This window comes from Lasioglossum baleicum, unplaced genomic scaffold, assembly GCF_051020765.1.
Source record: "Lasioglossum baleicum unplaced genomic scaffold, iyLasBale1 scaffold0803, whole genome shotgun sequence".
Taxonomy (NCBI): Eukaryota; Metazoa; Arthropoda; class Insecta; order Hymenoptera; family Halictidae; genus Lasioglossum; species Lasioglossum baleicum.
Window position 1 is genome coordinate 1 of NW_027469862.1, and position 19,494 is coordinate 19,494.

General features: G+C 33.9%; 1 protein-coding gene across 1 annotated transcript; it reads left to right on the top strand.

Moving 5' to 3' along the window:
* Nucleotides 1-562: 562 nt before the first annotated feature.
* LOC143220361 (cadherin-99C-like) lies at nucleotides 563-17,973 on the top strand (the record flags this gene model as incomplete). Its single annotated transcript, XM_076446019.1, is given in 14 exon segments — nucleotides 563-880; nucleotides 4,333-4,477; nucleotides 4,632-4,915; nucleotides 6,168-6,341; nucleotides 7,241-7,450; nucleotides 8,987-9,118; nucleotides 9,903-10,019; nucleotides 10,157-10,555; nucleotides 11,175-11,550; nucleotides 11,553-11,802; nucleotides 13,852-14,082; nucleotides 15,497-15,726; nucleotides 17,476-17,726; nucleotides 17,728-17,973. Coding segments are annotated over 14 exon segments (3,363 nt in total), but the record flags the coding sequence as incomplete, so codon positions are not given.
* Between the last annotated feature and the right edge of the window lie 1,521 nt (nucleotides 17,974-19,494).

A 19,494-nucleotide genomic window follows, 5' to 3' on the forward strand; every position in this document is an offset into this window, starting at 1 on the left:
TCGAATATTAATAGATATAAACCTATTTTTGAAATTAAATTGATAAATATCCAGCTGCTAAAATAAATATATTTTTCTTAGTTTTCTTACTAACGTGTTAAACTCCTTTCATATATCAAAATTCCTATAGTTAAGTTGCTATAGAAAGTTACAGTGGTATACCAAATAATAAGATAAAAATAACTTCTTAGCGAAATGTAACAAACAAAAATTCTAAAGATTTACGTACTTGATTACTCGTAGTAATAATTTATAATAATACTTAATACATTAAATAAAAAATATATATACTCTAACTTTCCACTTTCACTTTATATTTATCGGTAAACGTATTTAAGCATCTGCTATAACAAAACTATCAAGTACTCGAAATTCAATCGCGAAAGACTGGTTTCTCCTCGTATGCACCTCTTATCGATCTCTATCATTCTCAATCATACCCTCGGGTATGATTTTTCTATCTCCCAACGCGAAGAAGAAAGAAATCAAAAAGTGAAATAAAAATCTCACGATTCTGCAATTTTCCGCGGGAAAAAATAAATGCAATCTGCCTTGATTCCAGGTGGAGGCAACGGACAACGACGAAGGAGAGAATGCCGAAATAACGTACAGCATTTATCACGTGTCGAATAACGGGCTGCATAAATTCAAGATCGACCCGAAGACCGGTGTAATCGAATCGGTGAGGAAGCTGAATGCCGGCGAGCAATTCAGCATCACCATCCAGGCAACCGACAAGGGTGGAAAATATTCGCATACGATCGTCGAGGTGAACGTGATTCCAGGGCCCAATACAAGGAGCCCGGTCTTCCAGCAACCGGTGTACGAGGTGCAAGTCAGCGAGGGAGCCTCGATTAATTCCACGGTTGCGACGATTACTGTAAGTGTTCGTAATTACCCTTAACGATCATCTTCGTTCCACGCTAACCCGTAAACGTTGTCAAAGGAGTGAGAGGCCGCTGAAAGCGAAGGGTAACTTTGACGGTGTAGCGAGGATTTTATTAACAAAAATGCTAAATAGGTTCGCTTATATGATTAGCAAGAAAGGCTAGGGTTATTTTCTTTCAAACACGTCGGTAAGTGGTAAAAGTCCGCGATTTTTCATTACGCTTAATCTCAAATTGAAATGGCTAAATAGCGCCTACTTGAAGTCGTTTTTCTCCTTGCTATGGCAGAATAAATTGGCTGCACGGGATTCTTGCCAGTCGACGTATACTTTGAAACTGTTCGTCTCACAGTGCTTTGGTCCGAGTGGAAACTAAATGTTCCATCGATGAAATAATATTGCGCTTTCGAGTTGAATATTCAGCGGACGACTCTGTTAAATGTCGTGTCAAGTCATCGGTTAAATTAATTTCTTTCTTCCTCTGAGTTTAGCATCGCGATGGTATTGATCGTTAGATACGGACTTGGTAGCTTTTAGATCTGGTCTTCTTTAAATATTCGAGAGTACTTTCGACGTGTTTCTGTGGCGTTAGAATCGTATTCGGAAGAAGCTTACATTTGTTTCTTTGTATTATTAATTATGTGTAATACTTAGGTATGTAATTTAATTTTTCTTAGTCCCATAGATTAATCAGTAATCGAAGAATTTACAATTTCTTTTATTTAGACGATTAATTATTTGCAAAATAGCAATATTTATTTCATACATTTACTGCAGATTTATATATTCCTATTCATCGACAAATAAATTATCATGCAATTTTAATAGTAGATATATTAAAATAGCATAATTCAATTTTACTGTTTGAACATAATTTTAATACACAAGATCATATATAATGTAACAGACTTTAATTACGTATTTAATTGATATATTTGAATGTTCTAATAATTTTGAAACGTATGGTACTTTTCGAAACACTATGTAAAATACAGTGTTATTATGATGGACTGCATTCGTTATTTTATAGTAAAGATTAATAAATCAACGCGATAAGTTTTCACAGGTTATATAAAAAAGTATGTCCAGAGTACGAATTAGTAGCAATTAGTACGAATTTCTAACGATAACATTACACGTTCCAGTAGATAGGATACATATTGAAAATTAAATGCATATCTATAATACATTAAAGGAACACTGTAGCTATTTTCGTTCCCTCTTTTACTTCAAAGTACACTACATCATCATTAATTTAACGTCGCATGTAGGCAGTCAGTACGCGTAATATGCTAGCTATATGACAGCATATGGTAAATACGTAGTCCGTAAGCTACAACAGTTTCTTCGAGGTGCTTTGTTGAAGTTGATTAATCGTAGTGAAGGGAATGTAAAAGTTGTCGGTGCAATTTTTCGAGGTAACGTAATGAGAGCGATGTCAGTGATCCACATTTCTTTTTTATATCGTCTAACAATTCGTTTAAAATTTCGTCATTCAGAAACGAAAATTTTAGCAAATTTTCAAATTATATTTTAGATAAGAATGCCGATTAAACGTATTATTTATGCGTAAAGAGTTTCTTTCTTTGGAACGTGTTTTTCCCCTAACTTAAGATATTTCCAAATAAGGCCATTGGTTTACGCGTAACTGGTTTACACGTAAATATCCATCTACGTGTACACTTGAAATCAAGTTTTCTTAAGAGCGTGCAGGGTTCGAGAGTTCGAAAGTTTCGGGTACGAGTATTATCCAGAGACTTAAAGATAGTTGCATACTGCATTAAATAGTAAATCAGTTTATTTAATATTGCTTGCGATAAGTTCCCTCAGTTTCTTCTATGACCTGAATTTCAAAAGTTTGCGATATTTTTAATTTTCTATCTCTTCAAAACACATTTTGCATTATTTGATTCGTAAAATCACTTTTCCTAACTTCAAAAATATCTTTAATAGCAAAAAAAAAAAAGAAATTATATATATAACACATAGCTGTAATTGTTTAAAATTTGTTACATATATTGAATTAATATGATATTTCTGAATTCGTCAGCCATGAGATTTATTTAAGAAAGATTTGAAAGATTATTTGGAATTTGTGCAAGAAGTATGCAAAGAAATTTCTGTTCCATTTTCACAACGTCACCTATTTGCTATGAAAATATATGTGTGCATAAATATTCATCTAATCTGTATGGTGATATTGTTCATTTCTAACTGGCATACTTTCTATTTAATATTCAAGTCTATTTCGTCCGAAATAAATACAAATCTACCATTGGCTCGATCAATATCGAATCTCACCTTATATCTTTATTTTAACTTGCTATATTTTCAGTGTATCCGATAAGTTATGCATTTATGCAAGAAATATGCACTCATGCGAATCAAATGCATTATGGAGTATATATAAAATAAAAAATTGTATTTTTAGAATTCTCCGATGACAAACCATATGAGAAGTTTAGATCTTGTTTGGGTTATTGGTCATGTTCATGTGCTATAAAAATATGCATTCGTATAAACATTCGATGCTTGATAAAAATCATAATTTTTAACTTGCAGGCTTGTCATAGCTTACTATTTAATATTCAAATCTGTTCTACCAAACATAAGTAAACAGTTGCCTCTGATCTATCCGATGTCAGTTCAATTTGATATTCCTATCTTTGTCTATATATATTATATAATATATTTATTATTATATATTATTATATTTAATATTATTATTATTGTTATTATTATTATTATATATAATATATATAATTATTATATATATTTAATTTGCCTGTGGCCAATACAACATCGACCCCAATTTGATATAATTATCTTTGTTTATACATATTTAATATATAATTTAATATTCATTAAAGAATAAATACACATTTGCCATTGACTTAATTAGTATAAACTCTAATTTGATATTTTTATCTTTGTTTACATATATTTAATAATTTAATACATAGTATATTTATGTCATTTAAATATATAACACGTGTTTAATATATTTAATATACTTAATAATTGAATACATAATATATCTATATTATTCTATTTTATAATATATATGTAACTATTTTATATATATTTAATTTGCATCTGACTTATACAATATCAACTCCAATTTGATAGTCTTATCTTTGTTTACATCTATCTAATAATTGAATGTATAATATATTTATTTTATTTAATTATACAATACGTGTTTAATATATTTAATACTCTTAATAATTCAATATATAATATATGTATACTACTCAATTGTACAATATATATAATTATCATATATATTCAATATATAATTAAATATTCATGGAAGATAAATTTGCCATTGGCGTAACCAATATCAGCTCCACCTTGATACCCCTGTCACTAATCGCACCGGGACTCTCTCTATAGTAATTACCTTCTTCGTCTGATAAACTTGTCAACTTAATTCTGTTCAACAGGCAGTTGATCCGGAAAACGATCCAGTGTCGTACTCGATCGTCTCAGGGAACGATCTACGTCAGTTCGCGATCGGTGACAAATCAGGCGTGATCACCGTTATAAGGAAGTTGGACCGGGAGGATCTGACTCGTTATCAGCTGGTGAGTTGATGCTCGCGAATGGTTTAAGTACCGCCACGAGCTACTTGCTGCAAGCGAACGAGATCCTCGTTTTGTCTCAGCTCTGGTGCATGCTATTTCACGGTCTTATCCGACCTCGTAGTCTTATCTGACCACGATCGTTCGTTCTGTCACGATAGCTGATAAAGGCCGAGACTCCGGCGGCCTGTTCAACACGGCAACGGTGAACATCAAAGTGACGGACATCAACGACAAGAATCCTGAATTCGTGGACCTGCCTTACGAGTTCTCCGTGAAGGAAGGAGAGGCGCGAAAATTGATTGGCCGGGTGCACGCCGAGGATGCTGATGAAGGGATCAACGCCGAGATAACCTATTTCGCGCCAGACGATATACCCTTCACGGTAGACCCTGAAACTGGAGACGTGTTGACGAAGATCGTTTTGGACTACGAGCAGAACGACGTAAGTATTTAACCCTCCCGTTATGAAAGCTGACTGTCATTACTCAACGTCCAATGCTCTTATACCGAAGCTAGCAGTCTAGCCTTCGCTATCTAGAGAAGGTAACTGTAATTGGTCCTGGAGATAGCAAGGTGAAACGAGTGCATAAGCGTGTCTTCTTCTATCGCGTGACTTTCTTATAAATGTTTGTTTATTTTCACTGATTTATCTCGTTGGATTAAGTGTAATCACTGTATGTGTGTTCTGTAGGCGACTATAGCTAGATTACAGTTATGTAGCTTTGGGGACTGATGGTGATTACAGTGGAGTAACTTGGAATTTTCCGAATTTGATTATGCATGTATTTATTTGTAGTTTATAGTATATTGATGTGAAATAATTTACAAATATAAGTCATATATTTTTATTTTGACTTTCACTCGATATCTTATATATATAAATATAAATTAATTATAAATTATACATAAATTAAGTACATATAAATTATATTTTGAAACCATTTTATATAACTTATATATATTTATAATGCATATATAAAGTATAATATATAAAATATGAAAAATATAAATCATATATATTTATTTTGACTTCCACTCGATATCTCATATATATATTAGATCAATGTATATCTGATACATATATCAATATATCAATCAGTACATATCGATTGAAAGTCAAAATAAATATATATGATATATATTTTCAAATTATTCTAGATCAATATACTATAAACTACAAATAAATTCATGCAGAATCAAATTTATAAAACCCCAAGGTACATGACTATAATTAAATTGATATCTAGTGTTAACACATATGCTTCTGATATATTATTTACCACGCCAATTTTTAATAAATATACGTATATTGTACATTTGTATATAAAGTATAATATATGTTATAGTTTTTAATAAATGCGCGTGATTTTCATTATGTATACAGAAATATTTCTCGTTTGCTCGAATTAATAACGATATACATACAATATATTAGCTAATAATAGGAGATATATACCTTCAATTATTCCTCGAAACATATTCATTATCGAACCAATGAACATTATAGGTTCAAATATCGAGATCAGTATGCACAAAATGTCACGTGATACTTAAAAGTATAATAATAATACGAATTTCTACCAACTAATATTTACGCAGAGTTAATTTCGTAAAATCTGCCGAGATTGAAATTTTAGTAGGAAATAAAAAAAAAAAGTGAATTGCCTGTAAATTGCAATCATCTCGTTTTCCAGGAATATAAATTTGTGGTAACCGCGCGAGATGGTGCTCCAGATTATCGTTTAGCCACAGCTACAGTGACAGTGAAAGTCATAGACGTTGAGGATGAGGTTCCTGTTTTCCATCAAAGTAGCTACGAGGCTCGAGTTAAAGAGAACATGCCAGATTACACGGTACTCCAAGTAACGGTATGTTGAATTTATGTAATATACTTTAATGTAATGTTATACAATATAATGTAATAGGTTGTGCCTAGTTACCCAACGATCGATACAAAATAGTTTCCAATTTGAATGCTACGTAGACCGGAACTGTTCAGAATGCGTAAAATAATCGAACACTTGGACTTTAAGTTGGGTAAAGCAGAATTTTTCAAAGCGAATTTAATACTCGATTAACCAAGTGATATTTTAAATCAGCCGAATAGCTTGGGGGAATTTGTTTCGTTTAAATAATTCTTTAGATAATAATTTTATGTTTCAGCTATTTGAATTTTTTAAAATTATTTAATGAACTTTGAGTTGTTTATAATGCTGATTTAATAATAGTAATTTATGTTTGACGAATACGTATTCCTTCTTAGAGCAACTAATATATTAAAAGAATAACTATTCCTTTTTAGAATAAATATATTAAAAATAACTGAAATAGCAAAATAATACGAAAATAAATCACGAGTATAATGAATCTCGCAATTTGATATAAATTGCAAGCAATTCATAATTTCTCAAATATCCCTGCAAGGTAATTTGAATCACTGTTATTGAATTTAAGTTTAATTAAATTCTGGATGTCGGTGAAGCCGTATAAAACTTCCGGAAGTATCAAATTTTTGCAAACTCTATGAACTAGAAATATCAGGAATACGTCGAATATTCGAGTTTCACGCGGTTTGGATGATTAAATTGAAATATTTCAATCAAATTAATCTCGATTTATTTTCTTCGAACTTTGTTAGCAATTTGAACGCAGCCAAATTATGTTTGCGTCTGCGTCGATGGTTCTCACGCTATTGTACTGGAAGAAACGAAAATTCTAAACGAACGGCCGTTCTTCTCGAGCCTAAAGCAAATTCTGTTAATTCCAGGCTGATGATCCGGATACAAAGAAGCAGATCACATACATGATCAAACAAGGGGATACCGAACTCTTCGCTATAGACCCGAAGACTGGAATTATAAAAACCATTCGTGGTTTGGATTATGAGAGAGAGAACCAGCACATTCTGATAATTGGCACTGTCGAAAACACCAGTGATTTGCCTGGTTCTACTACAAAGGTCGTGGTCAACGTTCAGGTATCGATCGCAAAATTTCTTCAATTAATTTTTAATTTATTATAATTTTCTAATTTAATTTTTCCAATCTCTTCTCTTGATAAGAACAAAACTAATTGGCATTTTCGTACCATTTTTATTACTGAATGATACTATTGAGCCAAAATATTCAAGTACATAGTTTCCCTTGGATTTTATGTAAAAATTAATAATTTATGACGCATGGAAGAACGACTTTATTTGTATGTCTTAATTCGAATAATTTAAAAATATTCTCCATGTCTGATGAAACAAATTATAAATGGACAGAAGTTAACTGAAACGGGGGACCAAATAAAAGCAATTTATCTCTGCCAAATAAAATATTACATCACGTTGCTTTACTGCATGTGAAAGTTTTAATTACATATATATATGTGAGTATGTTCAAAGAGACATTACGCATTTTGAGACTTTAATTGAGTCGAGACGCGAGTGGATAAAACGTATGAAACATGATCAATGTGAGAAAATATTTTAAACTAGTTCGTTATTTATATTTGATTTTGGCAGAATGTTTATAGATAATTTTATTCAGTGAAAAAAATATCACTGGTATTTCAAGATTGATAATTATAAAGTATTGTTTCGTTTAAAAAAATAATTGTAAAACATTTAATATACTCGTCTCTTTGAATAAACTATGCCTGTATTCTATGTGTAATATCATCCGTTTATACTGCGAGAGAAAATGAGAAATGAATTAATACTTTGCACATAAAAGCAAAGGTAATATAATATACATATATGTACATATTGTATAGAGAGGAGAAAGAGATTTATACAACATGTCTTTTCGCTTCAGTTTCTTGCACGAAACTTCTTAATACTTTTCAAGCACAGATTTCTTAAACCGGGAAACTTTTATCTCGCCATTCCACTTCAGTCATTCAGTTGTTCGAATTTCAGCAGTCACTTTGTCGGATATATTTGTAACTCTAAACTCTAAATTCTATATTATATCTTATCGAGTCGTAGCTTCGTCTTAATATTGCAGATTAATTAAAAATATTAATCCGAAAAGTTCGCGTTTATTCGTTTATTTATCATTTATTTATAATTTCGTGAAATTATTTTGATAATATTTTGCACGTAGATAATATTTTTATATTAACTATTAAAAGTAGATATTTCCAAACATCTTTTGTCCTAAATAATAGTTGTCAGATAATGTATTTTATTTTTATAATACATTATTTTCTTTTTTACTTTACATTACTTTATCTTTTTTTTTTTTGCATTATTTTAGTTTACATCATACATTTTATTTACATTATTTATGTATTTTGTAAATTAACTGGTATCGAGGAAAGAAGTATCTATGTATTTTCTAATTTTACATTACACGTTTTATTTATGTTATTTATTTATATTATTGTAAATAAATTGATATCGAGGAAATAGGAGTATCATTCGGTTAATCGATTAATAGAATTAACGAGATCGATCAGGAATATTAATTAGGAATAGTATTTTAGGAAGAATAATACTCAAAATTCCATTTTCCTTGTCCATCAGGACGTTAATGACATTCCACCAGTGTTTACGTCAGTTCCGCGTCCGATCACGTTAGACGACGACGTTCCCATTGGCACAACGGTCATCAATCTTATAGCAACGGATTCCGATGGTACTGCTCCCGGAAATCAAGTACGTATTCACGATTAGTTAATCCGCGAACAACGATCTACGGATGATGACTCGATCATTCCTTGTCCATATGAATATTTTTCCATTATGCTTCTTCGGTTATGTTTGCGTCATCATTCCGTTAGACCATGTATAAAATTTAATTTTTATTCCGTTATACTTTTTAGGCCATATTCACATTATTATTTTCTTGAACCATATATAAAATTTTACTTTTGGTTTTTCACTGTGTCCTTTAAACTACGTCTGCATTATTATTCTATTGCACTATAAATACAAATTTTTTAATATTATTTATTATATTACACTAAAATAATTTTGTAAAGTATTTACAGGTAGCTTTTCATTATAATATTACTATAAAAATGGAAATTTCATTTAATAATTATATTTATTTACCTACACCATTGAATTTTTTCATTCTTGAATGCTTTAACATTAAAAAGGAAGGAACATCACGAAGATTATTAGATTGCATAGTAAACTATATCGCTTAATGGAATAATATAAAAATTGTGAAAAAATTGCGAAAACTGCGCGAAATTCGTGGCTTTATAGCGCTTTCAAAATTTCCATGGATATTAAAAATCACACAATGAAACGCCAATATGTTTCCTCGTTCGAACGATAGAGCACGTTAATCGCTAAACGCATATTCCTTTGTTCCATCGAGAATTCAAATCGCTAACTAGATATAATCCGTGCCGAAATGTCAAAATAACCAAAGCAGGATCGTATTTAGATAAATAATTCCTACAAAATTCCTTTATCAATCGATTTCTAGGTGAGATACGAAATAATCGGTCGGGGAATATCAAACAAATACTTCGTGATCGATCCAGACACTGGCGTGCTTCGAATACGGGACGATCTGCGAAAGGAAACGGACACTGAGTATCAGGTACGCTGGAAACGTTTATTCATTCTCGTCGCATCCCGGCGTTTTTGATTTCCATCGGATTATTAATCGCGCGATGAAAATCTGGCGTAACGGTAAAGGTGCGTACGTCGGTGGAGACAAAGTTATTAATATTTCAGGTGGATGTACGCGCGTACGATATGGGAGAGCCGCAATTGTCGTCTGTCACGACGGTACCGGTTTACGTTCATCACGTGGCCACGGTGCCGCCGGAAATCGGTTTGGGTTTCGCGGAAAATTCCTACAACGTCGAGGTACCCGAAGATGCGGGCGACAATACGCTGATCAAGATAATCACGGTCATTAATAGCCACGCACACGACACCACGCCATTGAAATGCGAGATTTATAGCGGTAACGAGAACGAATTGTTCGAGGCGAATGTTACGGAGGAACGGAATTGCGCGCTTAGGCTGAAGAAAGGGGCTTTGGATTACGAAACGACGGAATCCTATCAAGTGAAGATCAAGTTGGAATCTTTGTCAGGTTTATTGAACTCTGGCAGGAACACGACAATGGTATGTATGTTCATATAGTGTTAACGCTCTTTGGTGTTCTCCCTTTGCTGCATGCCGCCTTGGAATTTATATGCGTATTAAAAATGGTCGAAGACAGTTTATCGATATGCGAAGAGTGTTATTCGATGTGTAATAAAATATTTTTAATCGAGACGTATTACGATTTGCATTTACAATATGATATAATTTATTTAATTATTTCAAATATGATATAACGCTGGAAAGTAAAACTACCATTTGCATTTAAAATATCGTATAATTTATTTAAGTATTTCAAAATATAATATAATATTGAAAATTGAAACATATTACTCTTTACATTTAAAATATGACATAATTTTTTTAATTATTTTAATTACTGTATAATATTTTTAATTAAAACATATATTTATATATTTATAATCAGTATATTGCTGTAAAATATTATCCATTCTCAATTGAAAACATTGGATGCTGGGGTTATTAAAATTTGTATTACTCTCTATAACCACCTATGGTGACTATAAATAAAATAAAGAGCTGTTTAATCAACTTGAAAATAAAGTAATGATAAGAATTTTGATAACATCAAGGTTGCAAGAATGACTAACAATCTCTTCCTTCCTAACTCGAATTACAGGTGAAGATTCAGGTGATCGACGTGAATGACAACAAACCCGAGTTCATTTTTCCGGACAGTAATCCAAAATTATCGAGAGGACGATACTTCGCCGCCATTCCACGATCGGCGCAATTTGCATCGACGGTGATACAAGTGAAAGCGCACGATAAAGACAACGGCAAGTACGGGAAACTCGAGTATAAGATACAAGGAGGCCGAGGATCTGACTACTTCGCCATGGATAGTTCTTCCGGGATAATTAGAACCACGGCAACGTTCGACAACGTGGACCTAGCGGATCTTCCGTTCAAGTTCGACGTCCGAGTTCGAGACAATCCCAATTCGACAGACAATTTCAAGTCGATCGTCGCGTCGGTCATAGTGAATCTGATCGAGAGGAAAATCTGATGATCCTAGTGGTTCAAGACGCGCCTCCTGACGCGTTGCAGAAGGAAGCCTCGAAGATCGCTGCTATCATCGAAGAGAAAAGCGATCTTCTAATTGGCATCGACAGGGTAGCTGTGAGGAAAAATTTGACGAGGAATGGAACCGTCGAAATGTATCCACAAGATTCTGACGTGTGGTTCTATGCGATTGACCCCGACACGGAAGCCATTTTAGACAGGAACAGCTCGCGCATACAAAGGTAAGACGTTCATATTTCGTTATAGTTATGATATCAACGCGAGAATCCCATAAATTTGGTTTTGAAAATATTTTCTGAACGTTAATGCTGAAAATTAGAGAAAAATATATGTTTGAAGAGTAAGTAGAAATATTTAACTTTGTTTAATAACAAGGGTATTAATATTATTGTTGACACAGAATGCTATGAATTGTTGTTAGACTATAAACAATTATGCAACAAACTGTTTATTTTTTTAATAGAAAATTAGTAATGAAATAGAATTTAGATAAACGATTGTTTTATATTTCATATATTTATATATCTTTCAAAACCATTTGTATAGGTATATTCAGTTTTGATACGTTTATTAAATATATATAAAAATACGTACATTTAACAAAAAAGAATTATATCGAAATGAAACATAAGCTTGAAGGAATATTTTAGGTTTGAAATTATATTATGAATCGACGAAGCTTTAAGAGATGAAGTTATCGAGTAGTCAATAGAAGTTGAGTAAATTTAAATCAGTCATGTCGAAGTATAAATCTTGATTATAAATTAGCTTAAATTAATTAAAATTTTATAATTAAAATTGATTTTATATAGTTTACTTTATAATCATTAAATCATAAAAGTTATAGTATTCCAATATTATAAATTACCTCATTATAGCAAATTTTCAATACAGTTACTGCTTATCCCATATATGTATATATGTATTAATATATTTTTGCGTATGATTATATATTATATTTTTATATCTCACATATTTTATTTGCATATTGAAATACAACTTATATATTTGTCGATAGTATAATTATAAGGTTTCCATTATTCTAATATTTTCTATATGCTTATTTTATATTGCATATAACTTTTATATATGTTGATATACTGTTATATATATTTATATATATGTTTCTACTTTTCAAAATTATTAAACATACGAATTAATTTCTTATACCATGAAAGAAATAAAATACTTTGCACGTTATTTTACACCTATATGAAACATGTAGATAAATTTTAATATATCTAGAAACTTTATAGTCACAAGTACTATCTAGATAAATTTTAATATATTAAAACACTTTCCAGTTATGTGAAATATTTAGGTGAATTTTAATATATTAAGGAAGGTTTGATTTTATTCTTAATAGCTTCCAGAAAATTCTATAAATTAATTTTTCCTAAAAAAACGTTCTAAAATTGCAACAGTTCCTATGCACTAAAATTCATATATTCAATAACAGATCACAATTCTTTTTATAAAATGAACGATATTTTTTAAAGTAGTAAATAAGAATTTTATATAAATTAATAGATAGAATTATTTTATTCCAATATTATTTGAAATTAAATATATTAGTTAATATGAATCTTTAAAGTTTTATAAAATGGTGACTGAAAGTAAGTCTCCTAAGTCAAGTAAGTCTCCTAAATGCGAATGGTTAATATTAGCTTCTTGCATTAGGATTTAATCATAATAAATATTTCAGTTTAGTTAACCAATGTAAATACTTACAAATAATCCACTCACAAAATTAAAATTAGGTAAAAATTTCCGAAATTCTTGAAATTTTCTGTCTGATAAAATACGTTGAACATAGTTATATTCGCGTGATAAATGTATCTCATAATCGTGAAATTTGACACGAATCGTTACTGCAGTGCAAAGGGTTACTCGCGTTGATGAAGAGTTACAAACTTCCTGTTTTTGTTATAAATTGACTCCCATTTTTCACAATGTTTTTACCTTCAAAAAAATCCATAAAAACTCTTTCGAAAAAATGTAAAAAAATAGATCCAGTGAATAACAGTACCATTTATCATTTACGAGTACTTCCATTTGTACTAGTCAATTTTCTATCGCAACTGCGAAACAATTACGAACACACGGAAATTTTATAGTCATCGTGGAGGAACGTAACAATTTTACGCCGCCACGCAATCCTGAATCAACAATTCGTGCACGACTTTGCCTCGAGACAATTGCTATTTTATTCAGTACACTCGAATTGGACAAGGAAAAAAGTGGTTCTAAGGTACGCGTTTCTGTTGCAGATCGATCATCGAAAAGGCAGCCATGTCGAATATCACTTTTGACGTTTCTACGCTGGTTCGCGCGAACGCGATAGACATTCACGCGCCAGTAATGCCACCTGAACCAGTTCGCACTCAAACCGCCATAGCTTTCAGCGGCGAGGTGTTTCCATACGCGCTGATAATCATCGCTTGTGTCATACTCATTCTGGGCATAGCTGGGATCATCTACATCTGCGTTTCCTGGTCCAGGTAATTAACTGATTATCTCATCGTCCCGTTGCATGTCGAATGCAACGAACGAGTAATTAAATTAACGAATTTCGACGCATGTTTGACTGAACTAATAGCGCAGGAACTTGTACTCAAAATTCAGTACACAAAACACAGAACTCAGAATGCTATATTCAGAATTGACAATTTTATACTCAGAAACAAAAATGTAGAACTCAGAATGCAGAATTCTAAACACCGGAACTCAGAACTCAGAATTCCATACTTAGAATTCAGAATGCAAAATTCAAATCACAGAGCTCGGAATACTATACATAAAACTCAGAATTCTATATTCAAAAGTCAGAATGTAAAACTCAGAACTCAGAATACAGAACTTATAATGTAGAATTCAAAACACGAGAACTCAAAACTTAGAATTCTATATATGTAGAATTCAGAACGCGAAATTCAAATCACAGAGCTCAGAACACTATACTTAGAACTCAAAATTCTATATACAGAAGTCAGAATGTAAAACTCAGAACTCAGAATACAGAACTTATAATGCAGAATTCAAAACACGAGAACTCAAAACACCATACTCAGATTTAAAAACTTCATATTCAGGACTCAGAACGCTATACTCAGAAATCAGAATGCAGAACTCAGAACTCTATAGTTAGAATTCAAAACAATACTCAGATTTCAGAACTGCAAACACTTTACTTAGAACTCAGAATTCTATACTCACAAGCCAAAACGTAGAACTCAGAACTCAAAACTCAGGACTCTATACTTAGAATTCAGAACATCGAATAACTAAGATCTAATAACAAATACCTTAAAACTCAGAACTAATAACTAACAACCCGTAACCAACAACCGATAACTCTTAACACACAACGAATACCTAATAAACTAATAACTAACATCTCAAAACTCTATACTCAGAATTTCAAAACACAGAAACTCCAAACATAACTCTTCTCTTAGCAAAGTGATCGAGGTTAAGATCCTCGTAACACGAGAACCACGCCTTAAATCGAAGCAAATGGACCCTGTGCAAGGAACCATCGCGTGTTCCAAATCGCAATTTAAAACTGCCATGAGTCATGCATTCCGGATTTGCTCCGAGAAGCCGAACAGTTTCGGTTGTTTACGCGATTCAATTTCCGCGCGCAATTGTTGCGTAAACAACGTTGCTAATGTCGTGTGAAAGAAGAGTTTCCAAGTGTCAGGATGAATATTCATTCGCCCGCGTGCCATGCAAATTCATCGTTTCCTTTATTACTTCCATTAGAATTAATTACGTTTTCCGGCCTGGTTGCCTCTTAAAACATTCAGCATCACCGCGATACGTCAGACACGGTATCGTTCGCTTCGGTTTTTGCGCCACTTCACGGGCCCTAATACCGCATTATCCTACATAGCTGTTCCGTCATGCACACAGATACAAAGCGTACAAGGAACGGATGCAGAGAATGTACGTCGTGCCCCGTTACGATCCTGTGTACGTGGAGCCTAATTTGAAGGAATACGAGACGCAGGTGCTTCAAATGAGCGTTCCCGTGGACGACAACGATAGCTACAATGATCTCCAGCTGGATTTCAGTAATAAGAATCACGCGTTCAGCCTGGACAATGTCAGTTATATTACCAAAGATCACGGAGAAAGTACTGGTAATTATCATATTTTGTTTTAGATTGCCAATTTTAAAAAGTATATTAACCTCTTGCGCTGGCAAAAAATTCATCGACGCTTGTCCAGTGTAACTCGCTGGGAGGCGTCACAAAGTGTTCGATGTCTCACTTTTGCTTTCCATTTTAGAATATGGGTTAAATATTGATGACTGTATACTATGCAGTGCAATGATGATCTGTGCTGTAGCAACAATCCAACATGACGTGCCACGCACGTCGTTTTTGTTTCTGTAACAATCGCATGACAATGTATATACTACGTCGTTGGCGATTCTGTGTCAAAAGCATTACGACGTACGTGGCACGTCTTTCCAGCGCAGGTGGTTAATATTATTCATTGTATAAAGGGTGTTCGCGAATCGTGATACAACCGGTAAGGAGATGATTCTTCCCATAAAACTGAAACGAAAATGTTGAATAAAGTTTTTTCATACGGGTCTCCATTCTTGAGAAAATCGAATTCGAAAATTCGTTGGGTGGGCGTGCACTTGATCACAGTTTACGACGTTTGCGCTGTTGCTTGCTTTTATAAAGGATATCAGTGAGAATATGGTATAATTTTTAGTGAATAGAGTTAGTTTAGTATTTTACAAATGATGAAAATGTCGACGAATTAATGAAACTGAACTGGACGCATTTCCATCGAATTTTGGAACCTGATTTTCTCGAAAATGAAGCCCTGTATGAAAAAATTTTATTCTATATTTTCGACTCAGTTTTATGCGAGAAATCATCCCTATGTTACTTGTATCACGATTTTCCTACAACAAACTAAAAAATTTTTAAACCGATGCGCTTTATAGGGTATTTAGATATTAGTTCTGAAATTAATGATCCTGCTACTATTATTATCATTATAATAAATAGAATATAGTCCGATAAACTCAATTAAAATCGAATCCTGTATAATTATTTTGTTATTCGGAAATTGAGTCAGGAATTAGATGGATATATTTCCGTTTAATTCATCAATTATCGCATCTAATTGTAGCAATAATATTCCAATTTAATTTCAATTCTAATACACAAGATTATAATTTATTAGATTCATAAAGAGCCTATAAATATCATTCTATTAGTTTCTATCAAGGTATTTGTATATTTATAATTTTTAGTTTGAGAAATTTGAAACTGAGATTCGACCAGTTGCTAAAATATTCAAGAAACGATATTATATGATGTAGAAAGAGTAAGAAAATAGTGAACTCTTGGTAAATGGGCAAAATATACTATCTTCAGACAACAGAATTTTTAAATAAACTTCAGAAAGATAAAGAATATTACACATATAAAAAAAAAAGAACGAGGTTAGAGATAAGAGCGCAGTAAAACATCATACAAGGTGATTATGTGCTTCGACAGCAGCAATATCTTGCGAAGGTCCGATATATTGCTCCTACGTATCGTTCACCCTTCATCACAACTACTCTTATAAATCTCTCGTATTCGAAACTCGTATAAATTTCACTGAACGGCGCAATATTGACACTTTCCTCGACAATAACCGAGAACTTGCTTCCTGGCATTATTCTCTCCGAATTACACCATCAATTTTGCCGATTCCCGATCGTGAAAACTTTCGAAAACTCTGGGAAATTTTGTTCCACCGAGAAGTGGTTCTCTGCTGTGGAAATATAACCCTTTAACACGCCATTAATTTCCGCGCGATAAGACGAGCCGCGAGGATAGAAGGAAAGAGTTTTACGAACGCGTTTATCATCTGTCCAGGTCAACAAAGTCCTGTAAGCTCCGAGGCTGCTACTACAGCGCGCGCTTCGAGCATAGTGGGAACTCACGGAGACACCAACATCCACTCTTTGCGACGATCTACGCTCGGCAGAAAGAATCACAACAACAGTAACGCGAACACGTTGAACAACCACGACGCGACGCCCGTTCTGAACCCGCTCTACAACCACGGCAACGATCTGCTTAGTCCTAGTCCGTCGAACGATAACGTGACGTTCAGAGAGAAAAAGGGATTACTCTCACCTCGGGTTCACGTACCTGGGCGAGCAAAGCCCGGTGGAGACGACCACGGAATGTAAACGAGGTTGCTGCACGGAATCACAGATGGTGTTCGAATATGCTCAAGCCCCGAAACTTTTGGTGGATTTCTCGCTGCGTGTTGTGTGCCGCGCGATAACGAGGACCTTTGTGCCCCATAGTGACCTAGTACTCTCACGGTATACCGAAGTAAAGAAGAAAATCGTCTTTGATCGGTAAAGAAGGAAAATCGTCGGTTTCTATAGATGGCAGCACATTTTCGAGATTAATACACGCGCAAAGGAATCACGATACCGACGAGAATTAACAGTTTGCTTCGAACCGAGAGGCAGATGCCGATGCATTTCTAAACAAGCGCAAGATTTGTTCCGCGCGACGGACTTTCAATCGAATTGTCGCGATGAATAGACCGCCACGTGTGCCGCGACGGAAACGAGGTCGCGAATTACTTTGTTGCGACTGGGAACAAAAACCGGCGTGCTTGAAAAAAACGCGTCGACGAGCTTCCATCGTTGCCCGCGTCGCGGCGCGGCACGGCGCGCGTAATCGTAATTCAGCAAAATCCGAGTCGATAACGCCACGCCGGAAACCATTATTTTCGCGGTTTTGTTCGGGCGCGGCCGAACGCGCGGTTTCCACGACTGTACAACGAAATTGCCATCGATTTTGCGACACAACGAGTTTAATGTGATTCAAGCCTTTTGTTCCCACGCAAGTGCCCGGCGACGCCGCGTTGTTTATCGCGTCGTTGAACGTAGTTGCAACGCGACGTCGAAAGATGGTGACACCTCTGATGTAAGTCTCGTGTCGAATCACTGCTGTGCAATAGTTTATCGTCCCCTGCGATCGACGTGGCCGAGAGGATCTCGTTTTTCGTGCAACGCGATCCGACGAGTCCCTCGTGTACGCGCGAGACGATGGGAATTTTTATCCGGAAAAATCTGCGGTAAAGGCATAGCAGTTATGAGTCAGCGTACCGTCCAATGTAGCAAATAAGGGTTAATAAAGTAATTGATTTATAAAAGGTGTGTCTCGAGCGAGTGATCGAACGTGTGTGCTCTGTATATGTGTGATCGGCCCATGAACTTAATATATGTATATGTATGAGAGACCCACGTAAGACCATTGTATAATAAGATCTTTCTATTTATAATCGCGCGTTTGCTCATATTATTTTATTATCTTTTAACGATATTCAACCAATGGTAAGCGTCGTTGTTACGTGCTGTTACGGAAGCATGATCGTCGATGTGAAATTTTTTCTTCAACCATTTTCACGTCTCATTTCTTTAATTCCTTGTTTCTTTATCGCGGTCGATATCGCCATCGGATTGTAAACGTCAATGTATCGAAAAAGAAAAGTGATTTTATGGATTATGTTATGCGCTAATTTTTTACACGGCGAATGTTGACTGGAACGTGCGTGCTCTTTTCAAATGCGAAACATTTTGCAGGTATTTGATAAATAGGGGTAATTATGTTATTAAGTGTAAAATACGTGGAATGCGTTTAAATATGGAGATACTGGCAATAATTAGTGGAGAAACGTCGTACTTAAAATGAAAATCGAATATACATTTATTTCGTCCCTTTTATATAAGAAGATACGTTAAATTGTTTACTCGCATGCAATGCGTTAAGAGAACAGTGTCCAATGGTGGAATTTCAATGTGAAAATTGTGAGACTTAATCGATTAAATCTCTAGTCGTATGGCGAACACCCCGACTGTATTATAATAA